This window comes from Dendrobates tinctorius, unplaced genomic scaffold (genome assembly GCF_039654945.1).
Source record: "Dendrobates tinctorius isolate UK_male_01 unplaced genomic scaffold, ASM3965494v1 ptg000020l, whole genome shotgun sequence".
Classification (NCBI taxonomy): Eukaryota; Metazoa; Chordata; class Amphibia; order Anura; family Dendrobatidae; genus Dendrobates; species Dendrobates tinctorius.
The window spans coordinates 36473849-36490162 of NW_027361688.1; the positions used below are offsets into that span (position 1 = coordinate 36473849).

Here is a 16314-nt window from a genome sequence, read left to right on the forward strand (position 1 = left end):
GCTGTAGCCAAATCATTAAGGAATGTGCTGTGCAGGTGCCAGCTATTGCCGGTTTTAGTTCTCCTGCCGCTGCTTCCCACGTATGTCTTAAGTAGGAATCCGCTTTTTTATCTAACGGGTCTCTAAGCACCCCTGAATCTTCCAGGGGCAGGGCCGATTTTTTGGATGACCTGGACACCGCTGCATCAATCTTTGGGACTTTATCCCATATCTCCGTGTCTTTATGTTCAAAGGGGTACCTCCTTTTAGTGCTCCTGATCTCTCAGGCTTCTTCCATTCTCTTTCAATGAGTGCTTGGACCTTCTCATTGACTAGAAAGGTATGTTTCTTCCTTTCCTGTAGACCCCCGAACATGACATGTTCCAGGGACAGCCGTTTGTTCCTCCTGTAGGCCCATTGCTACTCTGATGGCCTTGAGGAGAGCATCCGTATCCTCTACTGGAAAACACAGCTTGCCACCCGTGTCGCTATCCGAGGAGGAGGAAGATGGGTGTTCGGCCTGTGATCCGGTCGAGGAAGAGTCTGAGAAAGAGCTAGGGGAATCTTTCCTACTCTTTTTCTTTAACACTTTAAGTGTGCCTTCCACCTCTGACCTGATGACCGAACTGAGGTTGGTTGCAAAGCTCAGCGCCTCCTCCGCCATGGTTCGCTGGATGCAGTTAGCGCAAAGGTCCTTCTGCCAATCTCTCGCTAGGGGGCTTCTACATATGGCACAATCCCTATTGTTCCTCTTGCTCCCTGCTTTTGGCCTTTTCCTAAGGGCGTTAACATACAAGAAGGACCCTATTAACAACATACTAACATTCACGGAGATCACTCACCACCCATAAAGTCGGGTACCGGACTCGGAGGCTGTGGTGGAGCACGTGACCTGTGCTCTCTGGACATCGAGGAGTCCCTCGACCTGTGCGAGCGGAGGTTTGTGATGGAGGCAGAGATGGTGGAGACGGCGATCGCTTCTGCTCTGACCCCATGGTTTACCTGGCCGCACTGACGTCCTCCTCCTTTAAGTAGGTCCGGCCCGGTGAGCGTTTCCCCCTTTTTTTCTTCCCCTCCCCCTGCGACCACCGGCCGAGCGCTAGTCTTCTCCATGTGTCCGGCGTCGCACCAGGCTCCATCTTGCCGTCGCACTTCTGACGTCAGCAGGCGCGCTCCCAGGATGCCCTGCGCCGCTGACGTCAGTGGCCGGAAACCGCCCCCGGCTCTCCACGCTGTGTGTCGTGAGTGTTAGACGCTCGGGGGGATGCGCTCGGGGAGGGAGGCACGGTGAAGCGTCCCATATCATAGAGGCCGCCAGCCGCACCAACCCGGAGCCCCAAGGAGACCCTGGGGACTGCGCTTCCAGGAGACCGACGGCCGGCGCTGCAGGTAAGGTGACCTGCTCTTCCCGCGCCGGACGGCCCTGGGTCTCTTCATCCATGACAGGCACCGCCGCTGTCAGTCTGGGATTCCCTTCCTAGGACAGGAACACAACTGAAGCGGGGGAGAGGTGCCGCCCCTTATATTTCAGTAGGTTCCTGTTTTGGCGGGGCGGATCCCTCTCTCAGGTGTGCTGTAATGGGTGAAGGGAAAATCATATTTTTTTTCCACAAAAATGATGTTTTTGCCCCCAATTTTTTATTTTCCTAAGGGTAACAGGAGAAATTAGACCCCAAAAGTTGTTTTGCAATTTGTCCTGAGTAGGCTGATACCCTATGTGTGGGGGTAAAACACTGTTTGGGCACATAGCGCTTGGAAGGGAAGGAGCACCATTTGACTTTTTTAATGCAGAATTGGCTGGAATTGAGATCAGACGCCATTTTGTGTTTGGAGAGCACCTGATGTGCCCAAACAGTGGAAACCCCCTAATTCTAACTCCAACCCTAACCTCAACACACCCCTAACCCTAATGGGAAAATGGAAATAAATACATTTTTTTAATTTTATTATTTTTCCCTAACTAAGGGGATGATAAAGGGGGGTTTGATTTACTATTTATAACAGGTTTTTATGTTTGGCAGCTGTCATACGCTACAAGACGCTTTTTATTGTAAAAATAGTTTTTGCATCACCACAATTTGAGAGCTATAATTTTTCCATATTTTGACCCACCGAGTCATGTGAGGTCTTATTTTTTGCGGGACGAGTTGACGTTTTTATTGGTACCATTTTCAGGCACGTGACATTTTTTGATCGCTTTTTATTCTGATTTTTGGGACGCAGAATGAACAAAAAACAGCGTTTTATGAATTTCTTTTGGGGGGGGTGTTTACACCGTTCCGCATGCAGTAAAATTAATAAGGCGGTTTTATTCTTCGGGTCAGTACGATTACAGCGATGCCTCATTTATGTCGTTTTTTATGTTTTGGCACTTTTATGCAATAAAAATTTTATATAAAAAATAATTATTTTTGCATCGCTTTATTCTGCGAGCTGTAACTTTATTTTTTCACTGATGACGCTGTCTGGCGGCTCGTTTTTTGCGGGACAAGATTACGTTTTCAGCGGTACGATGGTTATATCCGTCTTTTTGATCGCGCGTTATTGCACTTTTTGTTCTGCGGTATAATAAAGCATTATTTTTTGCTTTGTTTTTTATTTTTTAAGGGGTTCGCTAAAGGGGTTAACTAATGGGACAGTTTTATAGGGCGGGTCTTTACGGACGCGGCGATACTAAATATGTGTACTTTTATTGTTTTTTTTTTTGTTTTTTTATTTCCAAAAAATGAATTTATTAGGAAATATTTTTTTTTTAAATTTAGAGATTTTTTTATAAATAATTTTACACTTTTTTTTTTTTAACTTTATTAAAATGTCCCGTCCCAAGGACGGGATAGTACGACAGATGTCAGAAAGGGGTTAAAAAGAAGTAGAATACTTCAAAATATTGACTTACATTGTCCTCGCTGATCAGGATTCAGCATTTGACCAAGTACAAGATGTACAACGGTTGTGGTGTCATCTGCACTTTTTCCAAGAGTGTTCCTCAGATATTCTAGATCTTTTTCTATGTGACGGAAAAGGAAACTTCTAACATCTGGAACTTGTGGCTTCACGATGCGAGTCACAGCCTGATAGAGAAGAGAACAGTGGATGAGACTTGTAAGGTCAGAGGAACAGAGCCTGCTACCATCACAAGTAAGAGACAGACTTCCCAGTGCATCTGATGACACCACAACTCGTAAGGTTCACCATTGTGATTAGCGCCTTTCTGATATATACCTGTACTTCCTCTTCTGACCCCAGGAGCATTGACAGATGTGTCAGCAGCCTCAGTACAATGAATGCAGGAGTGGACAGATCTCGGTCAGGAGCTAGAATTGTCCCTTGTCGTTCTGGAAGTCCCAAGACGTGTCCTGTCTGTGTCCGATCCTCGGTCTGCCTATTAATAAATAGAAAAATAACAAACTTTTCTCCAGATATATCACTATCATCATGTTGTGCAGACTACCGTATATATATACATACACACCCTACATCTCTCATGTGACAGGTACAGTGGGGCAAAAAAGTAGTCAGTCAGTCAGCAATAGTGCAAGTTCCACCACTTAAAAAGATGAGAGGCGTCTGTAATTTACATCATAGGTAGACCTCAACTATGGGAGACAAACTGAGAAAAAAAAATCCAGAAAATCACATTGTCTGTTTTTTTTCATTTTATTTGCATATTATGGTGGAAAATAAGTATTTGGTCAGAAACAAAATTTCATCTCAATACTTTGTGATATATCCTTTGTTGGCAATGACAGAGGTCAAACGTTTTCTGTAAGTCTTCACAAGGTTGCCACACACTGTTGTTGGTATGTTGGCCCATTCCTCCATGCAGATCTCCTCTAGAGCAGTGATGTTTTTGGCTTTTCGCTTGGCAACACGGACTTTCAACTCCCTCCAAAGGTTTTCTATAGGGTTGAGATCTGGAGACTGGCTAGGCCACTCCAGGACCTTGAAATGCTTCTTACGAAGCCACTCCTTCGTTGCCCTGGCGGTGTGCTTTGGATCATTGTCATGTTGAAAGACCCAGCCACGTTTCATCATCAATGCCCTTGCTGATGGAAGGAGGTTTGCACTCAAAATCTGACGATACATGGCCCCATTCATTCTTTCATGTACCCGGATCAGTCGTCCTGGCCCCTTTGCAGAGAAACAGCCCCAAAGCATGATGTTTCCACCACCATGCTTTACAGTAGGTATGGTGTTTGATGGATGCAACTCAGTATTCTTTTTCCTCCAAACACGACAAGTTGTGTTTCTACCAAACAGTTCCAGTTTGGTTTCATCAGACCATAGGACATTCTCCCAAAACTCCTCTGGATCATCCAAATGCTCTCTAGCAAACTTCAGACGGGCCCGGACATGTACAGGCTTAAGCAGTGGGACACATCTGGCACTGCAGGATCTGAGTCCATGGTGGCGTAGTGTGTTACTTATGGTAGGCCTTGTTACATTGGTCCCAGCTCTCTGCAGTTCATTCACTAGGTCCCCCCGCGTGGTTCTGGGATTTTTGCTCACCATTCTTGTGATCATTCTGACCCCACGGGGTGGGATTTTGCATGGAGCACCAGATCGAGGGAGATTATCAGTGGTCTTGTATGTCTTCCATTTTCTAATTATTGCTCCCACAGTTGATTTCTTCACTCCAAGCTGGTTGGCTATTGCAGATTCAGTCTTCCCAGCCTGGTGCAGGGCTACAATTTTGTTTCTGGTGTCCTTTGACAGCTCTTTGGTCTTCACCATAGTGGAGTTTGGAGTCAGACTGTTTGAGGGTGTGCACAGGTGTCTTTTTATACTGATAACAAGTTTAAACAGGTGCCATTACTACAGGTAATGAGTGGAGGAAAGAGGAGACTCTTAAAGAAGAAGTTACAGGTCTGTGAGAGACAGAAATCTTGATTGCTTGTTTCTGACCAAATACTTATTTTCCACCATAATATGCAAATAAAATGAAAAAAAAACAGACAATGTGATTTTCTGGATTTTTTTTTCTCAGTTTGTCTCCCATAGTTGAGGTCTACCTATGATGTAAATTACAGACGCCTCATCTTTTTAAGTGGTGGAACTTGCACTATTGCTGACTGACTAAATACTTTTTTGCCCCACTGTATGTACTGCTGATAGCACCTCGCCACAACACAAGGTATTATTTATATGGTGTATGCTCCTACATATTGTGCAGATCAGTGATAGTTGGGGATCCAAGCCTCCCCCTGAAGTGCTCATACAAGGAGGCAGAAGCACTCAGCTCCTGCATGCACAGAGCAATGTTCCAGTTCATAGACTTTCTATTTTGCCCATACATTGCTCTTGTGCACTCACTCATGCCAGAGCTGAGCACTTCAGAACAGTGTTTTCTAAGAGGTCAGAGACGACGTTATTAGAGTCAGAGCCGGTCTATTACTGCATATGTCCATGTGGCTGGTGAAAATAAAGTGTAAGCCTAGTATTTGGCTTCATAGCCAGTCTGAACATTTTTTTTTCTAACTATAAGTTGTAGATCGCATTTGGCATAAAAATAGGGATTTTGGTGTAGTCACCGTAAAATCCTTTTTTCTGAGCCAATCATTGGGGGACACAGACAGTGGGTGTTATGCTGCTTGCCACTAGGAGGACACTAAGTAAATCAGAAAAAACGTTAACTCCTCCCCTGCAGTATACACCCTCTCGCTGGATGAGACTTCTCCAGTTCGGTGAAAAAAGCAGTAGGAGCATCAACAGTCAACAATAACCATAACTATGTCAAAACCTAACAATGCTACAGTGAGCCAATAGGCTAAACAGGGTGGGTGCTGTGTCCCCCAATGACTGGCTCGGAGAAAAGGATTTTACGGTGAGTACACAAAAATCCCTATTTCTCCTACGCCTCATTGGGGGACACAGACAGTGGGACGTCTTAAAGCAGTCCCTGGGTGGGGAACATACATCTGCTAATACCCCATTTACCACTGGCTTAACACTGTGGTACTGCCAATTGCAGGATGCGTCTGACTAGTGCTGCATCCGCACAGGCCTGAGAATGAATTTGGTAATGTTTTGTAAAAGTATGCAAACTGGACCAAGTCGCAGCCTTGCAGACCTGTTCTGCTGTGGCCTGGTGCCGAATGGCCCAAGAGGCTCCCAACACTGAGCGGGTAGAGTGCACCTTAATCCCTGCTGGGACAGGTGCGTTCCTGACAAGGTAGGGTTCCTGAATTGCCAAGCGAATCCACCTGGCTAGCATTGCTTTTGAAGCAGCTAGACCCTTCCTATGCCCCTCTGGAAGTATGAATAGAGCATCTGACTTGCGGAAGGGAGCCGTCCGCGAGATGTACCGTCTCAAAGCCCTAACCACATCCAGGGTGTGGAGGGCCTTCTCAATGCGATGGACTGGTGCCAGACAAAAGGAAGGCAAAATAATTTCCTCATTGAGGTGGAAAGAGGATACGACTTTGGGCAGGAAGGACGGGGACGTCCTGAGAACTGCCTTGTCCTGATGAAAGTTCAGGAACGGAGGGCGGCAGGACAGGGCCGCCAATTCCGAAACTCATCTGATTGACGTAATTGCCACTAGAAAGACCACCTTCCAAGAGAGGACGGTCAGTGGCACGTCCTGCAGCGGTTCGAAAGGAGCCTCCTGTAAGGCCCCGAGAACAAGGTTAAGGTCCCATGACTCCAATGGCCTTCTATAAGGAGGCGCCACATGGGAGACTCCCTGAACGAACATTTTGACCTGAAGCTTGGTGACAATTTTGCGTTGGAATAGCACTGACAAGGCTGAAATTTGGCCTTTGAGCGAGCTAAGAGCGAGGTCTGACTTTAATCAGGATTGAAGGAATTCCAATATGGCCGGAATGGAAAACACCAGAGGGAATCGACCATGATCCTTGCACCAAGAAAAGGTTTTCCAGGAGTGGTGATAGATGCGCATGGACACGGGCTTCCTAGCACTAATCATGGTGGAAATCACGTCGTGAGAGAACCCGGCCTGTGCTAAAATCCAGGATTCAACGGCCAAGCCGTCAAAGACAGGGCCCTGGAGTTCTGGTGGTAAATCGGGCCTTGAGAGAGTAGATCCCTGCGATCTGGAAGTCGCCAGGGGACGTCGGCGACCAGTTATATCAGTTCTGCCTACCATGCTCGGCGCGTCCAATCTGGCGCGACTAGGATCACTGGTACTCCCTCTGTTCTGATCTTCTTGATGACCCTCGGAAGCAAGGGAAGAGGGGGGGAAGATGTACGGAAGGTGGAACCGGTGCCACGACAGAACTAGGGCGTCCGCTCCAATGGCGCATGGATCGCGCGATCGGGCAATGAATTGATGAACCTTGTTGTTTAGTCTTGAGGCCATGAGATCCACATCCGGAGTCCCCCAACAATGTCAAATCTGCTGAAAGACTTCCGGATGAAGAGACCACTCTCCTGAGGCAAGGCCCTGGCGACTGAGAAAATCTGCCGCCCAATTCTCTATGCCTGGGATGTGGATTGCTGAGATGGGTGAATGGTTGGTCTTGGCCCAATGGAGGATGTGACTTGTGACTCACTTCGTGCATGACCATCCTGCTCCGAGTACCCCCCTGACGGTTGATATACGCTACAGCCGTAGCGTTGTCGGATTGGATCCTGATGGGGTGACCTTCGAGGAGATGGTGAAAACCCCATAGAGCTAATCTGATCGCACGTATCTCCAAGATGTTGATGGGGAGATGTGACTCTCGAGTTGACCAACGACCCTGTGCCGTGTGGTGACGAAAGACCGCACCCCAGCCCAGAAGACTTGCGTCGGTGGTTACTACCAACCATCTTACTGGGAGAAAAGACCTCCCTTGACTCAGGGAGGACTTCAGTGTCCACCACTTGAGGGCTTGTCTGACCCGCAGGGACAGAAGGAACCGACGGTCCAAGGAGAACGGGTTCTTGTCTCAGGCTAACAGCAATGCATGTTGTAAGGGACGGAGGTGGAACTGTGCGAATGGAACTGTTTCCATCGCTGCCACCATCTTTCTGAGAACTCTCATGCTGAAACGAATGGAGTGAGGAACCGATCGGGAAAGAGTCCGCGCTGACTGTTGTAAGGCTTGGGTCTTTTCTGGAGGGAGAATGACCAACCCGTGGAAAGTGTCCAAGATAATTCCTAAAAAGGAAATCTGCTAGGCCAGTTTTGGGAAAGACCTTTCGAAGTTTATCTTCCAGCCCAGGCGAGAAAGTGTATTTACTGTTATATCCACGGATTCCTCGCAGGCTGGAAGGGACGGACCCTTGATGAGCAGGTCGTCCAGATACGGTAACACCACCACTCCCCGAGAGTGGAGAATGGCCATGACAGCCGCCATGACATTGGTTAAGACCCTGGGGGCGGTGGTGAGTCTGAAAGGCAAGGCAACGAACTAAGTGTTCCTCGTGAATTGCAAAACGCAGGAACTGCTGGTGGGACGGGCAGATCGGAATGTGAAGGTCCTTGATGTCGATGGATGCGAGGAACTCTCCTTTTTCCATGGAAACGACAACTGATCGGAGAGATTCCATTCAGAATCACCGTACCCTGACAAACTGATTTAACAGTTCGAGACCCAGAATGGGTCACATCGTCCCGTTCTTCTTTGGAACCACAAACCAAAGGTTTGAATAAAAACCCTTGAACCTTTCGTGATGAGGAACCGGAATGATGACTCCATCTCCTTGCAAAGCGTGAACAGCCCGAAGGAAGGCTCTTGTCTTTTTATTGGGGGGGTGAGGACCGGAAAAAACGTGTCGGAGGGGGGGGGGGGGGAACGAAAATTCTATCTTGTATCCAGAGGACACCAGCTCCCTGACCCACTTGTCGTGGACGACCGCGAGCAACAAGCCATTGTGTAGAAGATCTATGGGATCTGGCTCCCCTAGATCCAGATGCCCTTGGCCTGGGCTTCCAAGAGCGGTTAGGTCTGTATGAGACCTGGGAGCCTCTGTCTCCGCGCGGGGGCCGACTTGATCCGGAAGAGAAGGTAGAGGAGGACCAACTGGAATTGTTGCGAAAAGGTCGAAAACACGTCAGCTGTTGGCTCCGAAACGGCCGAACAGCCTTTTGTTGAGGAAGGAATTTAGTCTTTCCCCCGGTATCAGAAATGAGATGGTCCAGTTTCTCTCCAAAAAGATGACCAGTCTGATAGAGCAAGGAAGTCAACGATCTTTTAGATATGGCATCCGCCCGCCAGTCGCGGAGCCATAGGGCTCTTCTAATGGAGATCGCATTAGCGGCAGTTTGAGCAGCGCAATTGGCGGCATCTAAAGAAGCGTCCACTACGAAGTCCGCTGCGTGAATTATCTGCCTGGCGACCCTGGTTGCCTCCGGAGGAAGATTGGTACCCTGGAAGGCAGTAATTAAGACTTCTGCCCAAGCGGCCATTGCCTTAATGACCCAAGTTGCCGCGAAAGATGGAAAAAGCGCTGCTCCTGAAGCTTCAAAAACTGAGCGGGCAAGGTAGTCAATTTGACGATCGGAGGGGTTTCTGACTGAGGAGCCCTCAGAGACGGATAGGAGCGTTTTAGAAGCAAGACGCGATACAGGAGGATCCACCGAAGGGGACTGTAACCAATCCTTTATTAGGTTTGGAGCAAAAGGGTATTTAGTCTCAGTAGACTTTTGCCCTGTGAACCGCTTATGTGGCCGATCCCGGTTTCTGGCAAATAACGGATGGCTGGCAAGTAACCTGCGTACACGTTTGGTCCTCTTAAATGAGATAGCGTGTGCTGGAGCGAGGATATTTTCCTCATCCAACTCCAGAATCCTGTTGACTGATTCTATAAGAGAATCAAGCGACTCTCGGTCAGTTGGAGGATTCTGAGGGGCTGACGTGTCAGATTCGAATTCAGAGTCGTGCTCGCTGCGAACAATAGGAGAGGGAGAGCGAGAAACAGAACTCACCGGTGCTGAAGCGCAAGCGTGACTAGGGGACGCGTCATGGGTCCGCTTTCTGGCCTGACCATCCCTTGAGTGAGTACGGCCCCTGCTGGTGGATGGTTCCCCGCTGTCGCCAGAGCCCAGCTCGGGCAGTAAAGACGCTTTATGACTTAAAGAGGCTTCCCGGAGGGAGTCTATGGCCTGGGTCAGTGACTCCACAGACCGTGACAGCGACGCAGCCCACTCAGGGGGACTAAACGCAGGAAGCCCCGCAGCAGCGGCGGCGGGGGGCGTTGGAGCGCAGGCCGGGTCGCAGTCAGTGCATAACAGGTTAGTCTGGGCACTGGGTAAGGCAGTCTTGCAAGTGGTACACACGGTAAAAAACGCAGTGTGCTTCTTAGCAGCCATTTTAGCCTCCTTAGATTGAGACATAGCGCTCCTGAAAGGGTTAAAGGCAGAGTCTGGTCTGCAGCTGCAGGGAATGTGCCGGGAAGGGGTTAAGCTTTGTTCTGAGGGAGAATGCAGCTTCCCCCGGTCCTGTTTTGTGTCCCCGGGAGGAATAGCGGTGGCCCTGTGGTGTCACCCGGTATCCGGCAGAGTGCGCGCCTCACAGCCTCTTTCCAGAGCAGGCTGAGGTAAATTTCATGGCCCCCGAGACTAGGATTGCGCCTCTCGTAAGAGACGAGAGGCACCAAGGAGGGGGGGCGGCGGCGCTAGCGTGGGCAGCGCTATTCAAATTATGGCCTAGTAGGCCGGAAAAGCCGAGGACTAAAGTTTTGGCCTACCCGTGGTAAGCGCCGAGAGCGTGGGGGCACTGGAGCACCGCTGCTGAAAACAAAGTCAGCGCCTCTCCCGGGGACCAGGACCCGACCCCATACTTCTACTCCAGTGCTCAGGCCAGCCGCACTGTCCGGGGCCATCCACGCAGGTCTTCTCATCCTCCTGGGCTGATGTAGCAGAGCTGTAGGAGTTCTTAAAGGGGTATGCTCAATCGATCCACCCAATAGGTGGGGGATGGAGAGCTATGGGGCTGATTCAGGGCATTTGGGAGCGCTGTAGGTAAATGGTCCTCCGCCGGTCTCCATGCACTTCCATGCTTCTTCTTTTGCTCTTGCCCTCATATCCGTCTACCGTAAGGAATCATCGTCAGAGGAATCAGCCCCGTTCGTCGCAGGAAAGTGTATGGGGAGGTATACTCCGCATGCTTGCCTGTAGTTGATTCAGGGGAGAGCGGACCGTAGAAAGCAACCGTCGCCCCCTTCACTCCGTTATTTAAAAAATAAAAATTTACAGAAAATTAAAAAATAAAATAAAAACGGTGGGGTCTGAAGCCAACTGCCTCCTACAGACACTAAGCAAGAACTGGTGAAATCTCATCAAGCGAGAGGGTGTATACCGCAGGGGAGGAGTTAACTTTTTTTCCTGGTTTACTTAGTGTCCTCCTAGTGGCAAGCAGCATAACACCCACTGTCTGTGTCCCCCAATGAGGCATAGGAGAAATCTGATTTAAACAACATGTCATTTTATGATTACATATTCCCTTTAACATTAAAACTGTGACTCATATATAAATGGATGGCATTGTTTCATGTATGACAAGATTGGTGCAACCAGACGATCATTCACCTTCCTCTTTACCATTGTAAGCTTTTGGTCACCGCACAGGTAATCAAGTAATGATGTGTTGAATCTACGAATGGACAACTACTGCTAATATTACTAATTGCAGCACAATTACAGAGACATTCTCAAATAATGTATCAAGACCTACAAATCATCCAGGTTTTGGTTATTGTGATCTTTGCAATTCTAATCTGAAAAAGTGAAACAGGAGCATACTGAATGATCTGGAATCCTTGATGAGGTCTATGATCTTGTCCTCCAACCTCAGCTCCGCAGTCTAAACATCGGCTCATCTGCATCGGCTGACCACACTGAAAAAAAATAAAATTACGGCACGTCTGATAATATTCAGATTCTGAACACATGAATAAGCTATCCAGTATTTATAAGAGATATGTCAGCTTTTCTAACATGTCTGTGTACTAAATACTTTCAGTTTTCTTAAATTAATTCAGAAGCAACTTTTCTGTATTGTGATGTTCCTCTGTGATTCCTCTTGAATAATATGTACACATACGGAAGCTGTAAAGAGACTCCGAGCACTGCCGTACAGGCTCCGTGTACATGGGTAGGCCACGGGCATGAGTTTCTAAGAGGACCTTTCACCACTTTAGCATACTAAACTGGTCATATAATGATAAACGTGGCTGAAGAGCTGCATAAAAAAACTTGTTTTAATTCTCCATTGCAGAGATATCACATTGTAAATTTTATAACCAGGCCCTGGCTCATGCCACCTACTGTGAAATAGCACAGTTCCATACATTGTTTAGTGGCCGTTCCCGGGTACAGCAGCTCAGCACCTAAGTGAATGGGAGATGAGCTACAGGACATGGGAGGGGAGCCGGGTGTGTCAGACCACCAGCGATCTGAGACTGAGGAGTTATCACATGCATAGGTCAATATGCCCTTAAAAAAACTTACCTCCCCAACAGTACAGTAGTGACCATTAGGACAACCTATTGGAAATTACACAAAAACAAACATCTTTATAAGCGAAAATTACATTTAAAAATATCAAGAAATTACTATAATGAAATAGCACTACGCACTTATTGTAGTTCTTACAGGGAACCGGTCAGGAGTTTTGGCTGATATAAGATACGGCGATCACCTTTCAGGGTTTATAATGCTGTAGATAAGCCCCCAACCCGACCTGTAAGAGAAGAAAAATATCTTTTATTATACTCACCTGCGAGGCGGTCCGGTCTGATTGGTGTCGCTCTTCTTGGACCAGCGCCACTCATCTTCTAATGATCGCCACCCTTCTGCTTGCTTTTTTGCGGATGACGCGACCCTGTATCATCCACGCAGGTTCCCAGGCATTGTGCCCCTGCGCAGGCGTACTTCTCTGCCATGTTGAGGGCAGAGCAAAGTACTGCAGTGCGCAGGTGCCGGAAAAGGTCAAAAAGCCCCGGCACCTGCACACTGCAGTACTTTGCTCTGCCCTCAACAGGGCAGGCAAGTACGCCTGCGCAGGAGCACGATGTCGGGGAGCCATGAAGCAAGCAGGAGAGCAGCGATCATAAGAAGATGGGAGGCGATGACCGAGACCAGCAACACTCATCGGACCGGACAGCCTCGCAGTTAAGTATAATAAAACTTATTTTTCAGTTCTTCCAGGTCAGGTTGGGGGCTTATATACAGCATTATAGAGTGCTGTATATCAGCCCTGAAAGGTGATGGCCGTATCTTATATTGGCCAAAACTGTTGACAAGTTCCCTTTAACCCCTTAAGCCCCAAGGGTGGTTTGCACGTTAATGACCGGGCCAATTTTTACAATTCTGACCACTGTCCCTTTATGAGGTATTAACTCTGAAACGCTTCCATGAATCCTGGTGATTCTGACATTATTTTCTCGTGACATATTGTACTTCATGTTAGTGGTAAAATTTCATTCAAATAACTTGCATTTATTTGTGAAAAAAACGGAAATTTAGAATTTTTATGCCCTTAAATCACAGAGATATGGCACACAAAAAACTTGATAAGTAACATTTCCCACATGTTTACTTTACATCAGCACAATTTTGGAACCAAAAATTTTTTTTGTTAGGAAGTTATAAGAGTTAAAAAATTTACCAGCGATTTCTCATTTTTGCAACACCATTTTATTTTTACGGACCAAATCACATTTGAAGCCACTTTGAGGGGTCTATATGATAGAAAATACCCAAAAGTGACACCATTCTAAAAACTGCACCCCTTAAGGTGCTCAAAACCACATTCAAAAAGTTTATTAACCCTTCAGGTGCTTCACAGGAATTTTTTGAATATTTAAAAAAAAAATGAACATTTAACTTTTTTTCATAAAAAAAATACTTCAGGTTCAATTTTTTTTATTTTACCAAGGGTAACAGGAGAAATTGGACTGCAAAATTTATTGTGCAATTTGTCCTGAGTACGATGATACCTGATATGTGGGGGGGAACCACTGTTTCGGCGCATGGTTGAGTTCAGAAGGGAAGGAGCGCCGTTTGACTTTTTCAATGCAAAATTGGCTGGAATTCTGATCGGACGCCATGTCACGTTTGGAGAGCCCCTGATGTACCTAAACAGTGGAAACCCCCCACAAGTGACCCCATTTTGGAAACTAGACCCCCCAAGGAACTTATCTAGATATGTGGTGAGAACTTTGAACCCACAAGGGCTTCACAGAAGTTTATAACGTACAGTGGTACAATTAAAAAATCATATTTTTTCCACAAAAATTATCTTTTCACCCCCAATTTTTATTTTCCCAAGGGTAACAGGACCCTAAAAGTTATTGTGCAATTTGTCCTGAGTACGCGGATACCCCACATGTGGGGGTAAACCACTATTTGGGTGCATGGCAGAGCTCGCAAGGGAAGCAGCGCCATTTGACGTTCTTGGCTGGAATTGAGATCGCACACCATGTCGCGATTGGAAAAACCCTGATGTACCAAAACAGTGGAAACCCTCCACAAATTACACCATTTTGGAAACTAGACCCCCCAAGGAACTTATCTAGATGTGTGGTGAGCACTTTGACCCCTCCAGTGCTTCACAGAAGTTTATAACGCCAGGGCATGAAAATAAAAAAATCGTATTTTTTCCACAAACATGATCTTTTAGTCACCAATTTTTTTATTTTCCCAAGGGTAACAGGAGAAATTGGACCCCAAAAGTTGTTGTCCAATTTGTCCTGAGTACGCTGACACCCCATATGTGGGAGAAAACTACTGTATGGGCACACGTCGGCGCTCGAAAGGGAAGTAGTGACGTCTTGGAATGCAGACTTTGATGGAATGGTCTGCGGGTGTCATGTTGCTTTTGGAGAGCCCCTGATGTACCTAAACAGTGGAAACCCCCCACAAGTAACCCCATTTTGGAAACTAGACCCCCAAAGGAACTTATCTAGTTGTGTGGTGAGCACTTTGAACCCCCCAGTGCTTCACAGAAGTTTATAACGACCGGGTAACAGGAGAAATTGGACCCCAAAAGTTGTTTTACAATTTGTCCTGAGTAGGCTGATACCCCATATGTGGGGGTAAAACACTGTTTGGGCGCATGGCAGAGCTTGGAAGGGAAGGAGCACCATTTGACTTTTTATACTCAGAATTGGCTGGAATTGAGATCAGACGCCATGTTGCATTTGGAGAGCACCTGATGTGCCCAAATAGTGGAAACCCCCAATTCTAACTCCAACCCTAACCCCAACACACCCCTAACCCTAATCTCAGCCCTAACCCTAACCCTAATGGGAAAATGGAAATAAATACATTTTCTTTTATTATTTTTCCCTAACTAAGGGGGTGATAATGGGGGGTTTGATTTACTATTTATGGCGGTTTTTATGTTTGGCAGCTGTCGCACGCTAAAAGACGCTTTTTATTGTAAAAATAGTTTTTGCATCACCACATATTGAGAGCTATAATTTTTCCGTATATTTTGACCCACCGAGTCATGTGTGGTCTTATTTTTTGCGGAACGAGTTGACGTTTTTACTGGTACCATTTTCGGGCACGTGACATTTTTTGATCGCTTTTTATTCCGGTTTTTGGGACGCAGAATGAACAAAAACCAGCGTTTCATGAATTTCTTTTGGGGGGGGTGCGTTTACACCGTTCCACGTGTGATAAAATTGATAAAGCGGCTTTATTCTTCAGGTCAGTACGGTTACAGCGATACCTCATTTAGGTTTTTTTTTATGTTTTGTCGCTTTTATGCAGTGAAAACTATTTTATATAAAAATAATTATTTTTGCATCGCTTTATCCTGCGAGCTATAACTTTTTTATTTTTTTGCTGATGATGCTGTATGGCGGCTCTTTTTTGCGGGACAAGATGACGTTTTCAGAGGTACCATAGATATTTATATGCGTCTTTTTGATCGCGCGTTATTGCACTTTTTGTTCGGCGGTATGATAATAAATCATTATTTTTTGCTTCGTTTTTTATTTTTATTTTTTAAGGGGTTCGCTAAAGGGGTTAACTAATGGGACAGTTTTATAGGGCAGGTTGTTACGGACGCGGCGATACCTAATATGTGTACTTTTATTGTTTTGTTTTTTTTATTTCCAAAAAATGAATTTATTGGGGGAATATTTTTTTTTTTTTCTAATTTATTTGACAATTTTTTTAAAATTATTTTAACACTTTTTGTTTTTTTTACTTAATTACATAGTCCCAGGTGGGACATCACTGTCCTGTGACAGATCGCTGATCTGTCACATCACAGATCACTGTGACAGATCAGCGATCTGTCACAGGCACTGCTGCAGACTTCCTCATGCCTGCGCTTTGCAGGTACTGAGGAAGCCGGCTCCCCGAAGGCCCCCGTCGCCATCTTGGATTTGGGGGCCTGCAGGGAAGGAGCCCCCCACAGCAGCGCTGCACAT

The 16314-nt window shown here is 46.6% G+C and overlaps 1 protein-coding gene across 1 annotated transcript in view; it reads right to left on the minus strand.

Annotated features, from left to right (window-relative positions):
- Positions 1–16314, minus strand: part of RNF213 (ring finger protein 213) — a 394954-nt gene that overhangs the window by 46831 nt on the left and 331809 nt on the right. Inside the window, exons 53-56 of the mRNA XM_073568003.1 lie at positions 12377–12411; positions 11669–11763; positions 3202–3361; positions 2876–3050 (exon numbers count right to left, since the gene is read on the minus strand). Of these exons, the coding sequence (XP_073424104.1) occupies positions 2876–3050; positions 3202–3361; positions 11669–11763; positions 12377–12411 (465 nt within the window). The remainder of the gene's footprint in view (positions 1–2875; positions 3051–3201; positions 3362–11668; positions 11764–12376; positions 12412–16314) is intronic.